The sequence below is a fragment of the Dendropsophus ebraccatus genome, chromosome 7, assembly GCF_027789765.1.
Source record: "Dendropsophus ebraccatus isolate aDenEbr1 chromosome 7, aDenEbr1.pat, whole genome shotgun sequence".
Taxonomy (NCBI): domain Eukaryota; kingdom Metazoa; phylum Chordata; class Amphibia; order Anura; family Hylidae; genus Dendropsophus; species Dendropsophus ebraccatus.
This window is the reverse complement of record NC_091460.1, coordinates 130,983,438-130,999,169: the sequence shown is the minus strand read 5'-3', so window position 1 is coordinate 130,999,169 and position 15,732 is coordinate 130,983,438. Positions and strand designations below refer to the sequence as shown.

The 15,732-nt window shown below is 41.4% G+C and overlaps 1 protein-coding gene across 27 annotated transcripts in view; it reads left to right on the top strand.

Annotated features, from left to right (window-relative positions):
• Positions 1-15,732, top strand: part of ANK2 (ankyrin 2) — a 382,082-nt gene that overhangs the window by 359,415 nt on the left and 6,935 nt on the right. For 25 of the 27 annotated variants that reach the window (XM_069978472.1, XM_069978477.1, XM_069978475.1 and 22 more), the window contains 6 exons: positions 1,025-1,304; positions 2,467-2,755; positions 11,876-11,968; positions 12,434-12,517; positions 12,883-13,047; positions 14,950-15,126. In XM_069978472.1, the coding sequence (XP_069834573.1) occupies positions 1,025-1,304; positions 2,467-2,755; positions 11,876-11,968; positions 12,434-12,517; positions 12,883-13,047; positions 14,950-15,126 (1,088 nt within the window). The remainder of the gene's footprint in view (positions 1-1,024; positions 1,305-2,466; positions 2,756-11,875; positions 11,969-12,433; positions 12,518-12,882; positions 13,048-14,949; positions 15,127-15,732) is intronic. The other 2 variants (XM_069978476.1, XM_069978470.1) reach the window with 2 other exon arrangements.

Genomic DNA, 15,732 nt, shown 5'->3' with positions numbered 1-15,732 from the left:
GTGTGAATCCACTTTGATCAGTTTTTCCATTGACTTCCATTATAAAAAAAAAAGCTCAAAGTGCATTCGTTTTTTTTAAAGTACACAAATATTAGGTCAGCTACATTTTTGTGTACATTAAAAAAATGCATGCGTTTTGATCCATTTTTTTTTTATTATTTTTTTTAAATAATCGGAGCCAATGGAAAAAACAGATCAAAACGAATGCAAACAAATGCATCCGTTTTTTGCAAAAATGGATGAAGACAACCTAGTGTGAACCAAGCCTTAGCTGTATTATAATAACATTCTTTAAGTATTAAAATGTATACAACCAGTTCCTCAGTTCCTGCGTTCACTGGGTGGGGTTGGGGGGGGGGGGGTTAATGCGTTCACTGGGGGGTGGCAGGTTGACCTTTCACATTGGAGCCCTGAGACCTTAGCTATGCACCTGGTTGCAGCCAGATACAAGGGTTCTCTTTTTCTCATGTATAATGTAAAGAAACTGGTAAAGTAAATATTACTGTTCATGCATAAAAAAATGTCTTCTAGTTATTCTGCATGGTAGTTTTTTTTAAGTAATGATCAATTCATATCCCCGTTGGGGTTTACAGTCCAACCTCTTCTATCTCAGGCATATGCATAATGTCAATTTCACTGATAGCCAATTGTTATAACAGGATGTAATTCTATGGAGAGGAATACAGACATGGCCACACATCCACATGCTATACACTCATCCACTACTCTGAAAAGCTGCCTGCTGGTACCGACATTGGTGCGTAGTTGCACCTGCATTCGCAATACGAACCGGCCGTCTCTTATCTTGGAAGGTATACTTCTGAGACGGCCAGAGGGAGGAGGTAGAACATGTAGGACCGGGTCTCTCTCCGGATAATCCCTTTAATCTTGCTGAGAAGCAGTGGATTTTTTTTCTTCTCTCCAAAAATATACATGAAATAGGCAGAGATATTTTTTGCACAGTTGCACAGTAACTTTCCGGAGTTGTGACTGCTTGTAGTAAATGCTTCATCTCTTTTCTTAGGATTTTCTGCTCTTCAGGATGAGTTCTCCAGCCCGCAGAAGAAGATCACTATTGATCATCCAGAATCACGAGGCGATGGGAGAGGGGAACATCCCCCCCTTGTGTCTGAGGAGGATGTTTCAATCAGTTATTCATCCTTCCATGAAGGCTCAGCCAGAGCTGAAGATGACAAGCCTGTGGCAGAGATAATCCGTCAGCTACAGAAAGAGTCCGTCCCTGCTTTCTCCGCAAGGGAATCAGAGGAATCATCAAGAGCATTGTCTTCTGAGCAGGAGTATGTGTAAGTGTCATCTGTGTGACGTTTTCTGTCATTTTAGTCAGAATGTATAGTTCTCTTACTTTTCTGAAATGCCATATAAAAGAAAATATAAAAGAGAATGTGGCATATAACCGTATTACAAAGTGATAAGTGATTCAGTGCATGGAAATAGTGTGGGGACCTATAGTGTATAAGGTGCATGAGAACAAATGTCAGTGCATATAGTCCACCCACTTAGTTTTGGTGGCCTAGGGTTGATGCCTTTCCCTTTGCTCACTAGTGTTAAAGGAGAATTCCGGCAATAATTTAAAGTGAATGTATCATCGCTTTAAGTTTTATACATGAATGGATCGATGCCGGCGTGGGAATGCCAGTGGCACAGTCCTTTTTTTGACTCGCCGCCCAGGTTCTGCGCACAACACTGGTCTATTCCCTAGCATTGGTGCGTGCTGCGCCACAAAGGGGAGATCATGACACTGGAGGCTGGCGGGCCTGCCCCTAGTGCTTCATGCCAGGCCGGTTCTCGGGAATAGATCACGCCATCAGCATCCCTGTTCCGGCACCAATCCATTCATGTGAAAAATTCTAAGCAATGTACATGATGGTCCATAAGCTGTAAACATTTCAGTGTCTCCCTGTGCCACTGAAGCTCTGCCTTGCCGCTCCAGGACCCCCGCCAGGCTCTGGGTTCCCTGGCTCCAGTGATGTCGTGACTCAGCTAATGAATTGCCCGCTTAGCCAATCAGTGACTAGGACGGGACACCACTACAGTCACTAGTTGGCTGATTGGGCAATCCATCAGTCAGGTTGGGTATTTTCTCTCAAGTCGTGGCGACATCGGAACTCGAGGGAAAATAAGTTCCATCTGGAGTCCTTAAGCTTGTAATGTGGAGCTGTGGAGGCATGGGGAGTGGTAAGTTACACTTGTTTATTGATCTCTATGGCCAAACAGAAGAGCTACTTTTTCAGTAGAACATGTAATGTAAGAACATGACAAATGAAGGAACAAACTAACAATATACACACAAAGTAGTTCATACTTGTCACTTGGTGACTTGAAAAGGTCCTGAAGCTCACCACTGTGTTCTACAACTTTATTAACTGGAATAAGTTGTGTAGATAGATAAATAGATAGTGTGCATTCAGTTATAGAAATCATTACATGTCTTCTTATTTCCCTTAGCGTTACATCCCCTGATCTAGAGAAAAAGCTAACAGAGACAGCGGATGACACTCTAAATTGCAAAGAAATCCCATTGTCCCCATCTAAAGATTTAAGTAGGCCCTCTGAGGAGATTCCTGTGTCTCAGCGGCATAGTGATTCTCCTATTGTGCAAGAACCAGACGATCTGTTGGAGAAGCAAGAGCCTGGCGCTAACAGAAATGACCTCTGCATAGTGGAATCATCTGACGAGCAAGCAGACAAGTCGGGTCGAGTCGCTGAATACAAATCATTGGACTCATTTGAAAAGGTAAGGCTCTATTAAGATCTTGGCCAGGAAACACAATAGAGGCCCATATAACTCAATTTCCAGCTTCAAGCTATGTGCGCACAATGTAAAATCACTAGATTACAGTCACTACTTAATGCTATGCCATTGCATAGCATTGATCAGTGTTATCGGCGATCTTCACATAGAGCCTGCCTGTAGCAGACTCTATGAGAAGATTGCCGAGCTGACGGTACGGAGTTAAATGTTACTCCTCCAGCAGTCAGGGAAAATAATCGGACAGCGACAGCAGCTCCTATCACTGACAGTTAAATGCTGTGATTGCAGCACTGAACAGGTTAATACGATCGCAACAACCCGTCATTAATGGTGATTAGCCTCCCGACATTCGGTGTACTGGTACATCATAGGTCCTTAAGTGACAGGCTCCCGTCAGTTCCAGTCATTGTTACAGACATGTTACACTATTATGTTCTTCTAAAACCAGTCTAAGGATCTGATTACAAAACCTCTAAGATGGCAACCTTTGTTATATAACAAATAACACACTTATAACCTCGATCCTGTTTTATGGAGCCATAGGCATTGCGTCTAGGAGAGCATACCTCTGTAGTTCAGCTTAGGGTGGAACATGCAACCATATTTTTGGAACTGCACAGAGGTATAGTGTGGACTTTTGAGTGCTGTGTTATTTTTTTAATATATGGATAAGTTGATGAACCCTTAAAGTGTCACTGTTGTTTCGTTTTTTTTGTTTTTTTCAGAAATCAATAGTCCAGGCGATTTTAAGAAACTTTGTAATTGGGTTTATTAGGCAAATATGCCATTATCTGCATTCAAAAAGACTTTCCCCAGGTCCCCTCCTCCCTCCTCTCTCTCATCCACTGCTCATTATCAGGAAATCTCGACTCTTTTCCATCAGTTGGACCCTGTCTGTTCTATGGAGAGGGGAGGGGGGAGGAGAAAGGAGGGAGATTGGCAGCAGAGAGCAGAGCACAAAGGATTAGACGCCAGCTAGGCGAGCGGCGCCTTGCATGATCTCTCCTGCAGCCATGGTCCCGGAGAGCACAGACGCCTCTTGGTGACTCATGTGATGGGACATATTCATTTCCTTTAGATTATGTTGGATCCAGATGCCATGACTAAGAGCTGAGTAGGCTCGAAACGCGTCGGCTATCATTTTAGACTTTTGGAATTAATAAAGTGGAATTTTTCTTGAGCTGGAGGAATCAAGTTTCTTTTCTTGCCATTGATACCCCGGAATCCATCGGCTCTATTCCCCGTGCTCTATCTTTCTACGTGATCCAAGAAAGCAAGAATATTACTGGGAGCTGACCACAGTTACTGCTTCTTTATATAACAAAGGATTACACAGTGGGAGCTGTGTGAAAGATGGTATTCAGAGGTCAGAGAGGTCAGTGCTGACGTCAGAGGAGATAGCGCAGTGATGTAGCTATAAATTAACTCTTTGTTGTCCTGTTTTGGTGCCTCATCTCCCTCCACCCCTCCCCTCTCCATAGACAATCATGAAGAAAGGGGGAGAGTTTCAAGCTGCTTTTTCATGAAAAAATAGCATTTTTCGGCTAATAAACCCAATTACAAAGTTTCTCAAAATCGCCTGTACTATTGATTTCTGCAAAAAAAAAAAAATTAAAGGGTATGCTGTAGTGGTATCCCGCTCAGTCACTTGCCACCCCGGAATCTCTTTGGTTTTAGAACCTGCCTTAACTCCATTATTGAAAAACAAAAACCCTTTTAATGGAAAGATTTATAATATTCTGAAAATATTACTATTGCACGTCATCATTTTTACCTGAAAATATCAATCGATACATTTCCCCAGTTTTTACTATAAATATAATCTATTATAAAAAAGAAAATAGTACAAGCAGCTTCCACCCTCTTACAGAAGCATGTATGTGATATAGCAAAGTCAAGATCATTATCAAAGTAAAATTAATTCATAAATGTGTCAACTCTTACCCTCGGCCCTAGCTCAGATAATACTTTGAAAACATTCTTTACAAGAACGGACGTTGATTTTTTAAATTAAAACAGCCGTTTTTGTCATAGAGAAATGTGTTGCATTGAAGTCAATTCAAACAATGTTCATGGTATATTGAATAGCCGTTGTCTGCTATGGCCATTGAAATAATTGACATGTCAGGTATTTACTGGCATTTTGTGTTAATTTCAATGCTCGTTTTTGAGTGCTAAAGAACGGCTGTTGTCCGTATGTTATGTAAACATAGCCCTATGCTGTACCTTGCATTACTGGCATATTTATTTTTTTGCAATATTAGAAAGACAGTTACAAGTTTCAAAATTGATAGTTGCATTTTACATTTTTATAACAATACTACAACTCCCATCAAAAGAAATCTCCCCCCAATTCTCTCAGCCATTCCCCCCATCCCCCGTCCTCTCTCCATTACTGGCATACATTAGATGTGCGGTGTACAATCCCTTTAATTAGAAGGCTAATGCCCCTATTCCACGGGTCGTTTTAGAGGAGCAAACGAGCGCTATTAGCGCTCGTTTGCTCCTCGTTCCCTGCTCGCTGCCGCCGCTATTCAACGCGGCTGCAGCGAGCGGGTGAGTGCGGGAGGGGCGGCGGGGGGGCTGCCCGGGGGATCGCTGATCGTCCGGGCAGCCCATAGGATATAGCAGCGTCTGCTGCCTACGCTCCTATTCAACGGAGCAACGGCAGCAGATCGCTGCTATATCAGTCGCTTGTTTTTCAACATGTTGAAAAACAAGCGACTGCAACGATCAGCCGACATGAACGATGTCGGCTGATCGTTGCACTCTATTCCACGGAACGATTATCGTCCGTAGCGGTCGATATCGTCCGAAAACGAACGATAATCGTTCCGTGGAATAGGGCCATAACTCTTTTACATAGAAAACACCGAGCAGTTGTTGCTCCTTTTAGCAGGAATCAGCTTCCCTGAAAATTGGTTCTGGTTCATTTGGAAGAAGTTTCAGCATTAAAATTTGACAATACCCATCTGCTCTTAAAAGCATTATGCAGGATGTCAAGCTGTTGTACTTTGTATTTCTCAGCAATTATGTCGCTAAGGTAGCCGTTTTAATGCTTCTTTCTTCCTGCCCTAACACAGGCACCATAAGTTCAGTAAAATGCTGGTAGGAAGTAGAAAATAATGATTATGCTAGATAAAGGCCATTTTTCCCTTATGTGTTTTTTTTTCCTTTATGCTGTAATAAATGGAATCAGTGCTTCAAGACCGATCATTATGGTGGAGAGTTATACTGCTGAATTATTAGTCCATTTTAGGATTAGAGAGTACGTAGCTCTCCTGGTATGTCTGTTTTAAAATAGAAATACATAAAATAGCTATAGTTTGGTAAGGATAGTGATATAGGAGAAGGTTTGGTAGGTAAGGATAGTGATATAGGAGAAGGTTTGGTAGGTAAGGATAGTGATATAGGAGAAGGTTTGGTAGGTAAGGATAGTGATATAGGAGAAGGTTTGGTAGGTAAGGATAGTGACATAGGAGAAGGTTTGGTAGGTAAGGATAGTGATATAGGAGAAGGTTTGGTAGGTAAGGATAGTGACATAGGAGAATGTTTGGTAGGTAAGGATAGTGACATAGGAGAAGGTTTGGTAGGTAAGGATAGTGACATAGGAGAAGGTTTGGTAAGTAAGGTTATAGGCATAGGAGAAGGTTTGGTAAGTAAGGATAGTAATATAGGAGAAGGTTTGGTAGGTAAGGATAGTGACATAGGAGAATGTTTGGTAGGTAAGGATAATGACATAGGAGAAGGTTTGGTAGGTAAGGATAATGACATAGGAGAATGTTTGGTAGGTAAGGATAGTGACACAGGAGAAGGTTTGGTAGGTAAGGATAATGACATAGGAGAATGTTTGGTAGGTAAGGATAATGATATAGAAGAAGGTTTGGTAAGTAAGGTTATAGGCATAGGAGAAGGTTTGGTAGGTAAGGATAATGATATAGGAGAAGGTTTGGTAAGTAAGGTTATAGGCATAGGAGAAGGTTTGGTAAGTAAGGATAATGATATAGGAGAAGGTTTGGTAGGTAAGGATAGTGTAGTGATATAGAAGAAGGTTTGGTAAGTAAGGATAGTGACATAGGAGAAGGTTTGGTAGGTAAAGTTAGTGACATAGTAGAAAATTTGGTAGGTAAGGTTAGTGACATAGGAAAAGGTTTGATAGGTAAGGATAGTGACATAGGGGAAGGTTTGGTAGGTAAGGATAGTGACATAGGAGAAGGTTGGGTAGGTAAGGATAGTGACTAGAGATGAGCGAACCGGGTTCGGGTTTGAGTCCATCCGAACCCCAACGTTCGGCACTTGATTAGCTGGGGCTGCTGAACTTCAGCAGCCACCACTAATCAAATGCCGAACGTACGGGTTCGGATGGACTCGAGCATGCTGGAGGTTCGCTCATCTCTAATAGTGATATAGGAGAAGGTTTGGTAGGTAGGTATAATAACATAGGAGAAGGTTTGGTAGGTAAGTATAATAACATAGGTTTGGTAGGTAAGGTTAGTGACATAGGAGAAGGTTTGGTAGGTAAGGTTATAGGCATAGGAGAAGGTATGGTAGGTAAAGATAGTGACATAGGAGAAGGTTTGGTAGTAAGGACAATGACATAGGAGAAGGTTTGGTAGGTAAGGTTAGTGATATAGGAAAAGGTTTGGTAGGTAAGGATAGTGACATAGGAGATGGTTTGGTAGGTAAGGATAGTGACATAGAAGAAGGTTTGGTAGGTAAGGTTAGTAACATAGGAGACGGTTTGATAGGTAAGGATAGTGATATAGAAGAAGGTTTGGTAGGTAAGGATAGTGACATAGGAGAAGGTTTGTTAGGTAAGGATAGTGATATAGGAGAAGGTTTGGTAGGTAAGGATAGTGACATAGGAGAAGGTTTGTTAGGTAAGGATAGTGATATAGGAGAAGGTTTGGTAGGTAAGGATAGTGATATAGGAGAAGGTTTGGTAGGTAAGGTTAGTGACATAGGAGAATGTTTGGAAGGTAAGGATAGTGATATAGGAGAAGGTTTGGTAGGTAAGGATAGTGACAGAGGAGAAGGTTTGGTAGGTAAGGTTAGTAACATAGGAGACGGTTTGGTAGGTAAGGTTAGTAACATAGGAGACAGTTTGGTAGGTAAGGATAGTGATATAGGAGACGGTTTGGTAGGTAAGGATAGTGATATAGGAGAAGGTTTGGTAGGTAAGGTTAGTAACATAGGAGACAGTTTGGTAGGTAAGGATAGTGACATAGGAGAAGGGTTGGTAGGTAAGGATAGTGACCTAGGAGAAGGTTTGGTAGGTAAGGATAGTGACCTAGGAGAAGGTTTGGTAGGTAAGGATAGTGACATAAGAGAAGGGTTGGTAGGTAAGGATAGTGATATAGGAGACGGTTTGGTAGGTAAGGATAGTGATATAGGAGAAGGTTTGGTAGGTAAGGATAGTGACAGAGGAGAAGGTTTGGTAGGTAAGGATAGTGATATAGGAGACGGTTTGGTAGGTAAGGTTAGTAAAATAAGGGAATGTTTGGTAGGGAAGGATAGTGACACAGGAGAAGGTTTGGTAGGTAAGGATAGTGACGTGCAAAAATCAGATGAAAAACGGATGCACGTGTGTGCATCTGTTTTGATCTGTCTTTTCATTGAATTCCATTATAAAAAAAGGTATCAAAACGGATCTGTTTTTTTAACAGACACAAAAATGAGGCCTAAGTTTTTGTGTACTTTAAAAAATCAGATCCGTTTTGATCCGTTTTTTTTTTTTTTTTTATAATGGAATTTAAAGGAAAAGGATCAAAACGGATGCACACATGCATCCATTTTTTCCATCCGTTTTTTGCAAAAAACGGATGAAAAGAACGGGTTACAAAATCGTAGTGTGAACCCAGCCTAACATTTATTCCTGGAATTTTTTTTAAACCGTTTACGCACCTTTCCAAATTTCATTTTTTTTTGTTATGAAAACAAGTTTCCGGCAATTATTTTTTACTAGCAGAGATTGTGAGAACCGTTTATTTCACACGAGTTCATCTTTGTTACTTCTACCTTGTCATTTTTCTTGCTTATACTTTAGGCTTTTCAAACTAAATGAGTATCAGTAGAGCATACTGTAAAAGTGATTACAACGGTATATTTGTTTTCTATATTCTTTGCTTGCTACTTCACAGTAACTCATTATATGCAATCGCCTAAGGTTCACTGGTAATATCATTTGAAACTTGGAACAATAGTAGTTGAAATGACCTTTAATAATTCATCTAAAATGCCCAGCAAATAATAATTCAGCATACTAATTTAACACATGAAGTGCTTTAAAGTGGAATTATCAGCAGGTTAGACAAATCTAACCGGCTGATATGTCCCTATTGCACAGGAGACGCTGAGGAGGAAGATATGTCTCTTACCTTCCCCCTTTCCGCTGCAGTTAATAGTTTGCTCAATGGTCCGGTAAAACCGTTAGGAGCACTGCCCGCCCCCATAGCGCCAATCCACTCCCGGCTGGCCCTCCTCTCTCTCATTATAATCAATAGAGTGGGCTGACTGGGGATAGTCCTAAGGGGATGGGGCAGTGCTCCTAATGGTCTTACCAGGCCGTGGAGAAAACTACTAACTGCACCAGAATGGCACCAAGGAGGAAGGTAAGAGACATATGTTCGTCCTCGGATTCTCCTGTGCTCTAGGGACATATCAGCAGGTTAGATTCGTCTAACCTGCTGATAGTTCCCCTTTAATATAGCTTCACCAATTTAGGGACTCAAATGACAATAATTCCCATTCATTATGGTTTTCCATTGAAGATATTTTTTCCAAAGGTGGCTGTAGGTAGCAGAACCGGCCAAAATACAAATTATCCCTATTGTCTCCTTACCCTACTCTGTTTTTTTTTTTTTTTAAAAGGACATTTATACTTATCGGTGGAATTGCCTTGCATCAGCATCTGATTAGACCTACACCTTCAAGTCCCAACATGTTTCCCCTTTTACCTAATGTAGAATAGAAGTCTCAAAGTAATCCACAAGATGTGAAGAACGAGCTGAGGCTGTAATGGTGACGCATGTGTGTTGGTGGCTGCCTATTAGGCAATCTCTAAGACTTCCGCCTCTACTGGAAGTGCTCTAATATTTTTACAAAACATATTTTCTTACTTTAAACCTCCTTCACATGTGAATTACTTAATATTACAAAATTAGATCTCTCAGCCTTCACCAGGTTTGATGCCGCCTTTTCCTGACATATCCTATTACAAGGGGAAATAGGCTCCTAATGGATGATGAATTTTCAGTAGGACAGAACAGCCCAATCTTATGATAAATTAGTTTCTTCAGATTATTTCTAGTCCTTCTAGACCGGGCTATATCCGCCTGTTTGACTGATAATTGGTTTATATAATAGGGTGCTTAGGGTAAATTAGGGCACATGGATCCCCCATGGGTGTTCCCCTGAGCTGTAGTAGAACCAAGATTAAAACAGGAATTTAATATGACATAAAGTGAACTACAATATCTGTGTGATAAAGTTATTGTAGTGCATGCATTGTCCCGCCCCCCCTCCTCTTTTGTATTCAGATGCTTTAATGACCCCTTTGTATGGAATCTACTACTATGTAAGGCCTCTGCATCAGTGAAAGCTAGTGTAGTATTAGTAATATCTTCTATCATCTTTAATAGATCTGTTGTGCCATGGATATAGGAGGACAAAGCTGTTACAAACCACTTCAAGGGCAGCTTCACATGGCGGCCCACTTAACCCGCAGCGGCCCAGTCCACGCTCTGGCTTGCATTCGCGGGCTCCTGGCTTCCTGGTGTCCCACACAGCCAATCAGTGGCTGCGGCAGGACAACGCACTGATTGGATGAGCGGGACGTTAGGAAGGTGGGGATTCCCCGAAGCAAGCTGGAGCGTGGACTGGTAATGTATAAACTGGGCTAACGTGGGTTAATGGGGCCAGTATTTACATAGCGGGATGAAAATTCGGCTGCCAGTGTGTAAGCCTATTCAGAATGACAGTAAGGGAGCAGCGTGAAATCCGCTGTGGATCCGTTACTTGTGAAGCTACCCAAAAACTTTATCTATGTAAACTTTATGTTACTAAATTTGTGTCTGACAATATTGGATGGCCTTTCAATTGACTTAAAGTGTCACTCTCATTTAATTTTTTTTTTTTTTTTGCAGAAATCAGTAGTCCAGGCAATTTTAAGAAACTTTGTAATTGGGTTTATTAGGCAAATATGGCATTATCTGCTGTAGCTTTAAATTAATTCTTTGTTGTCCTGTTTTGGTGCCTCATCCCCCTTCACCCCTCCCCTCTCCATAGAGAACCATGAAGACAGGGGGGGGAAGCTTTAAACTGCTCTTTCATGAAAAAAAAATGCATTTTTCGGCTAATAAACCCAATTACAAAGTTTCTTAAAATCACCTGTACTACTGATTTCTGCAAAAAAATTTAAATGACCATGACACTTTAAGCCTTTGAGCACCATGAGGAGTACATAAAGGTTAGGATTCCTCAACATCAACTCTTTAGATAAAAAGTTTAGCATCCAGTAGAATTCCTTCTAGTACCTCCTGGTAAACTTCATTTATATTTTTTTGGGGGGGAAGTGCTTATCCTTTTCCTCCTCCTAGCCTTCTCATTCAGGAAATCAAGAATCTGTTTCTTTTCCACTTTCATCAATGACTGTGGAGATGGTGATCTGAAGGCCACAACCAGAATACTTTCCAATCTCTTGGTGCTGTTTTTGCTTTAATACACTGGAGTTTTCAGGGTTTTTTTTTTTAATTGTACAAGTCCATAATTGTGTAAATTTGAAGTTAAATTACCAACTTTCAAACTCTCAACTGGAAAATCTTAATATATTGACTTACTGTTTGATGGGCATTATACATGAGTTTAACCTGGGGCTTTGTTCTCACTTTGTTGGGTTGTTTGGTGTTTATTAACTGTTTTAGTGCAACAAGCCTGTTTATATATTTTAGACAAAATTGAGAACACATCCTTACTTTTTGCTTCGCGGAAACTTTTCTACATCACCCCTGTATTATTAGTTGATAAATGACTAATTGATATAGAATTTAAGGAGGGCAAAGATCTAGGATAGTAAAAAGAGTACTGCTTCCATGCCTCCACCAGGAGCTAGCAGAGGAGCTAGGTGAGCTAGAGGCGAACTCAGATGAGGACGAGATGGTTACTACCAGGGTCGTTCGTCGCCGTGTGATAATTCAGGTACACAGTGTTTTAACTCCTGCACGTCCCTCGGCCGGTGGTGACCGTCCTGGCTACGATTGCAAGGAGTCTTTGATGGCTGTGCAATGCAATTATATACCGATTAACATTGCTGCCTGCATGATTCCCAACTAATGCATGCTCAGTCCTGTGATTACCCAGCACCCATCATTGCTGGTAGAGATACTAGATTATCAGCTTTCTCACTTTACCTTCAAAAGTTCAGCTAGAAGACCACCAAATCCTGATCGGGAAGTTTTCTGCAATCCAGGGTCAACTACTGCACTTTTGTCCAAGGTCCCATGCATGACCCTAACACTTTTCTTTTACAGATTTGTTTTTCACGGTTTTATTGTGAACTACTTTTACACATTTCTTTAGTTTCATGCACTTACTAATGTGGATGGGGTTACTAAGCAGGGTATGAAGTTGGTAAGTGTCTGTTTTTTTTGTTTTTGTTTTAAGGCGGACAATATGGCAGACATCCTCCCCGAAACAGTAACAGAAGAACAGTACACAGACGAGCATGGCCATATCGTGGTTAAAAAGGTATTGTATTCTAGTAATATGGAATTTGTTCATATTTTTCTGCACTCATAACTAGAAATGATCGAACATCGGAAAGACTGGGTACCGCCTGGAATTCCGGGATACAGCCTATTACCTAGGCTGTATCCCGGTATTCCAGGCGATACCCAGGCTGTCTCCTCCTTCCCCAAGGACCGGGAAGGCATCAGGTATCAAATGCGGAAGGTCCGGCAAGGTTCAAGTTCTATGGAACCTTAAATTTTCCAATGTTCGATCGTCTCTACTCATAACATGGTCTTGCATACACCTGATTATGGTTAGTTTTCCCAGTAATAGTAGAAGGACTTTGATGATATGATATGAACATTTACTTTTCTTACACACAGGTTACAAGAAAAATTATTAGAAGATTTGTGTTGCCTGACGGTACAGAAAGGGAAGAAGTGGTGGCACAGGGGGGATTACAGGAACCAGTAACCATACAAGATGGGGACTCTGTGTCTAAAGTTGTCAAACGCACCGTACTCAAAAGTGACAGTGAGCAGTCTGAGGTGAGCAAAGCTAAACACAATGTCAAAGAAACTGTTTAAAGGGAATCTGTCCCAGGTGCCTTAAATGAGGGCAGCATAAACTAGTGAGAGAAATGCTGAACAGATTGGTGTATTATAGACATCATTCTGTTTAGCCGTTCTCCTAATATGCAGGAGAATATGATTCTTGCCAGACCCCTCCCCCCGTCCTCCAACTGCTGATTGACAGTTAACTGCTTATAAACAGCATGGATAGATAATTGCCAATCAGCAGCTGGTGGGTGGAATTTCTGCTTCTCATGTATATTGAGGACTACTGGGCTCATGCACATAATGGAGAGGACTACTTATTGTCCATGTTATTCAGGAGGATATCCCTGAATATATTAAAAGGTGTTTCCAGGCTTAGCAAAACATGGCTGCTTTTTCCAGAAACAGCAACACTCTTGTCCTCAGTTTGAGTGTGGTATTTCAGCGACATGAATAGAGCTGAATTGTTAGGGCCCTATTATATAGAGTGATAATCATCCGAATCAGGCTGATTCGGATGATTATCACTCTGTGTAATAGAGACAATGATCAGCCGATGTGCCTGTCATGGGCTGATCTTGTCTTTAGGTCTGAACCTAAAATCATCGGCCTCCGAACATGCATTACAGCTTTCCCTGTATGAATGCGCATACAGAGAAAGCTGTCAATCACTTTGTATTATTGCCCACTGGATTCCTAAGCCCAGAATGATTAGCGTTTTAAAGGGGTACTCCCAAGACTGAGAATTTTTTTTTGCTAATACATTGCTTTAATAAAGTTATATCACTTTGTAGAATAACTTGTTAAAAATAAATGTATAGTTTTTTTTTAACTAGCATTCAATTCCTGTTGAGTGGCAACAGTAAGGGGCGACAAGACAGTGTTTGTGTCGGGGACTGCAGCCCTGCAGTTCCATATATAAGAATATACAGTACATGGGGGCAACGGGACCCTGCACTGTATAGCACCTTATGGCAGCGCTTAATCAATGCAGGGATTAGTAACTGCAGAGCTTAGACGGCACTGCAGTTTCTGACAAAAACGTTGGTGGCAGAGGGGCCCGCATCGTCCCTTTATTGTTGCTATTTAACAGAAGTTGAATGGTAGCAAAAAAACTAGAAAGTAATATAACTTTAAAAAGGGTTTTTTTCCTAGCCTCTGGAGTACCCCTTGAAGTGTATAAATGTCAAGCTGAATATTTTCCTGCAAAGGATTATACTCCATCTGTAACGTAATGTGTTCCCTTTAAGTTATCTTATGAACCTCCGTTAGAATCGAAGGTGCCGCATCATACAGGGGAGGGAATTCCCTCCCACTGGGGGCGGGCCGGCTTACCTCCAGTGCTTGAGCACCGGCCAGTAACCGTGGAAAGAACGGCGCCGTACAGGGGAACCGGGCCGCTGTTCGAAAAAAACGGACCGCGGCACCGGCTTCCCCATCACGGCGCTGTTCTATCCCTGTGTCAGGTTAAAGAGGACGTACCTGGTGGTACATCCTCTTTAAAGGGGTAATCCATTGATACAAAAACATGGCCACTTTCTTCCCGAGACAGCACCACTCTTGTCTCCAGTTCAGCCATGGTTTGCAATAAAGCTCTATTTACTTCAATTTAAATAAGTTGCAAAACCTGCACCCAAACTGGAGACAAGTGTGGTACTCTCTCTGGAAGAAAGTGGCCATGTTTTTTGTAGTGCTGGATAACCCCTGTAAGTGAAATTCTAATTACTATGTCTTCTCTGAATGTTACGTAGGGGGGTTGTTGAAGGCAGTCAGAACTTCTATTGTGTTCCCATTGCTAGATAATTTATAATTTTATAAAAGTACTTTATAACTGTCCAGGGTAGAAGCAATAAACTCCTTAAACTTTAAAGAAAACTACAATTGTGTCACCAGATTTCATTCTCTGAGCCCAGAGTTATATCATCAGACTTTGAAGCTGAACCTGTGGAAGGACGTAAGGTCAGCAAAGTGGTGAAGACCACCATGGTCCATGGTGAGAGGACAGAAAAATATTATGGAGACTCTAGTTTAGCATCTGATTTGCCTTCAGCCAAGGATGACTTTAAGCAGGTAACAAGGTGGCAGCGGAGGGTTTGCCTGAAGGCTACCTACTCTAGAATAGTGTTTTTTTCTACTTCTGTAGAGGCTAGAACCTTGTAGTCTGTACACTAAACCAAACTATGTACTGATGTAGCAGAGCTGTTTAATAACTCCATGGGGGAGAGTTATGCCGCGTTTACACGGAGCGATAATTCGCCCGATCGTATGATTAACGATATCGAAAGAACAATTTTTTTTAGAACAATCAGCGCTTAGACCGAACGATATATCGTACGGAAAAATTGTTTGGTGATCGTTTTGCGATCGATTAGGCCTATCTCGCAGATAGGTAAAATCGGTGATCGACTGTTTACACAAAACGATCTGCGAATTTTTTGCAAACAACGAACGACGATTTGAGAACATGTTGTAAGATCAAAATGAATGATTTCTCGCTCGTCGCTTGATCGTTCGCTGCGTTTACATGTACGATTATCGTTCGAATTCGATCGTTATCGTGCAAATTCACATGATAATCGTTCCGTGTACACGCAGCATTATTAAAGCTAATACAGAAGAAAATAAAAACAGTGACCAATAGAGATGAGCTACAGTAACTATGAGTACGTTCGCGTA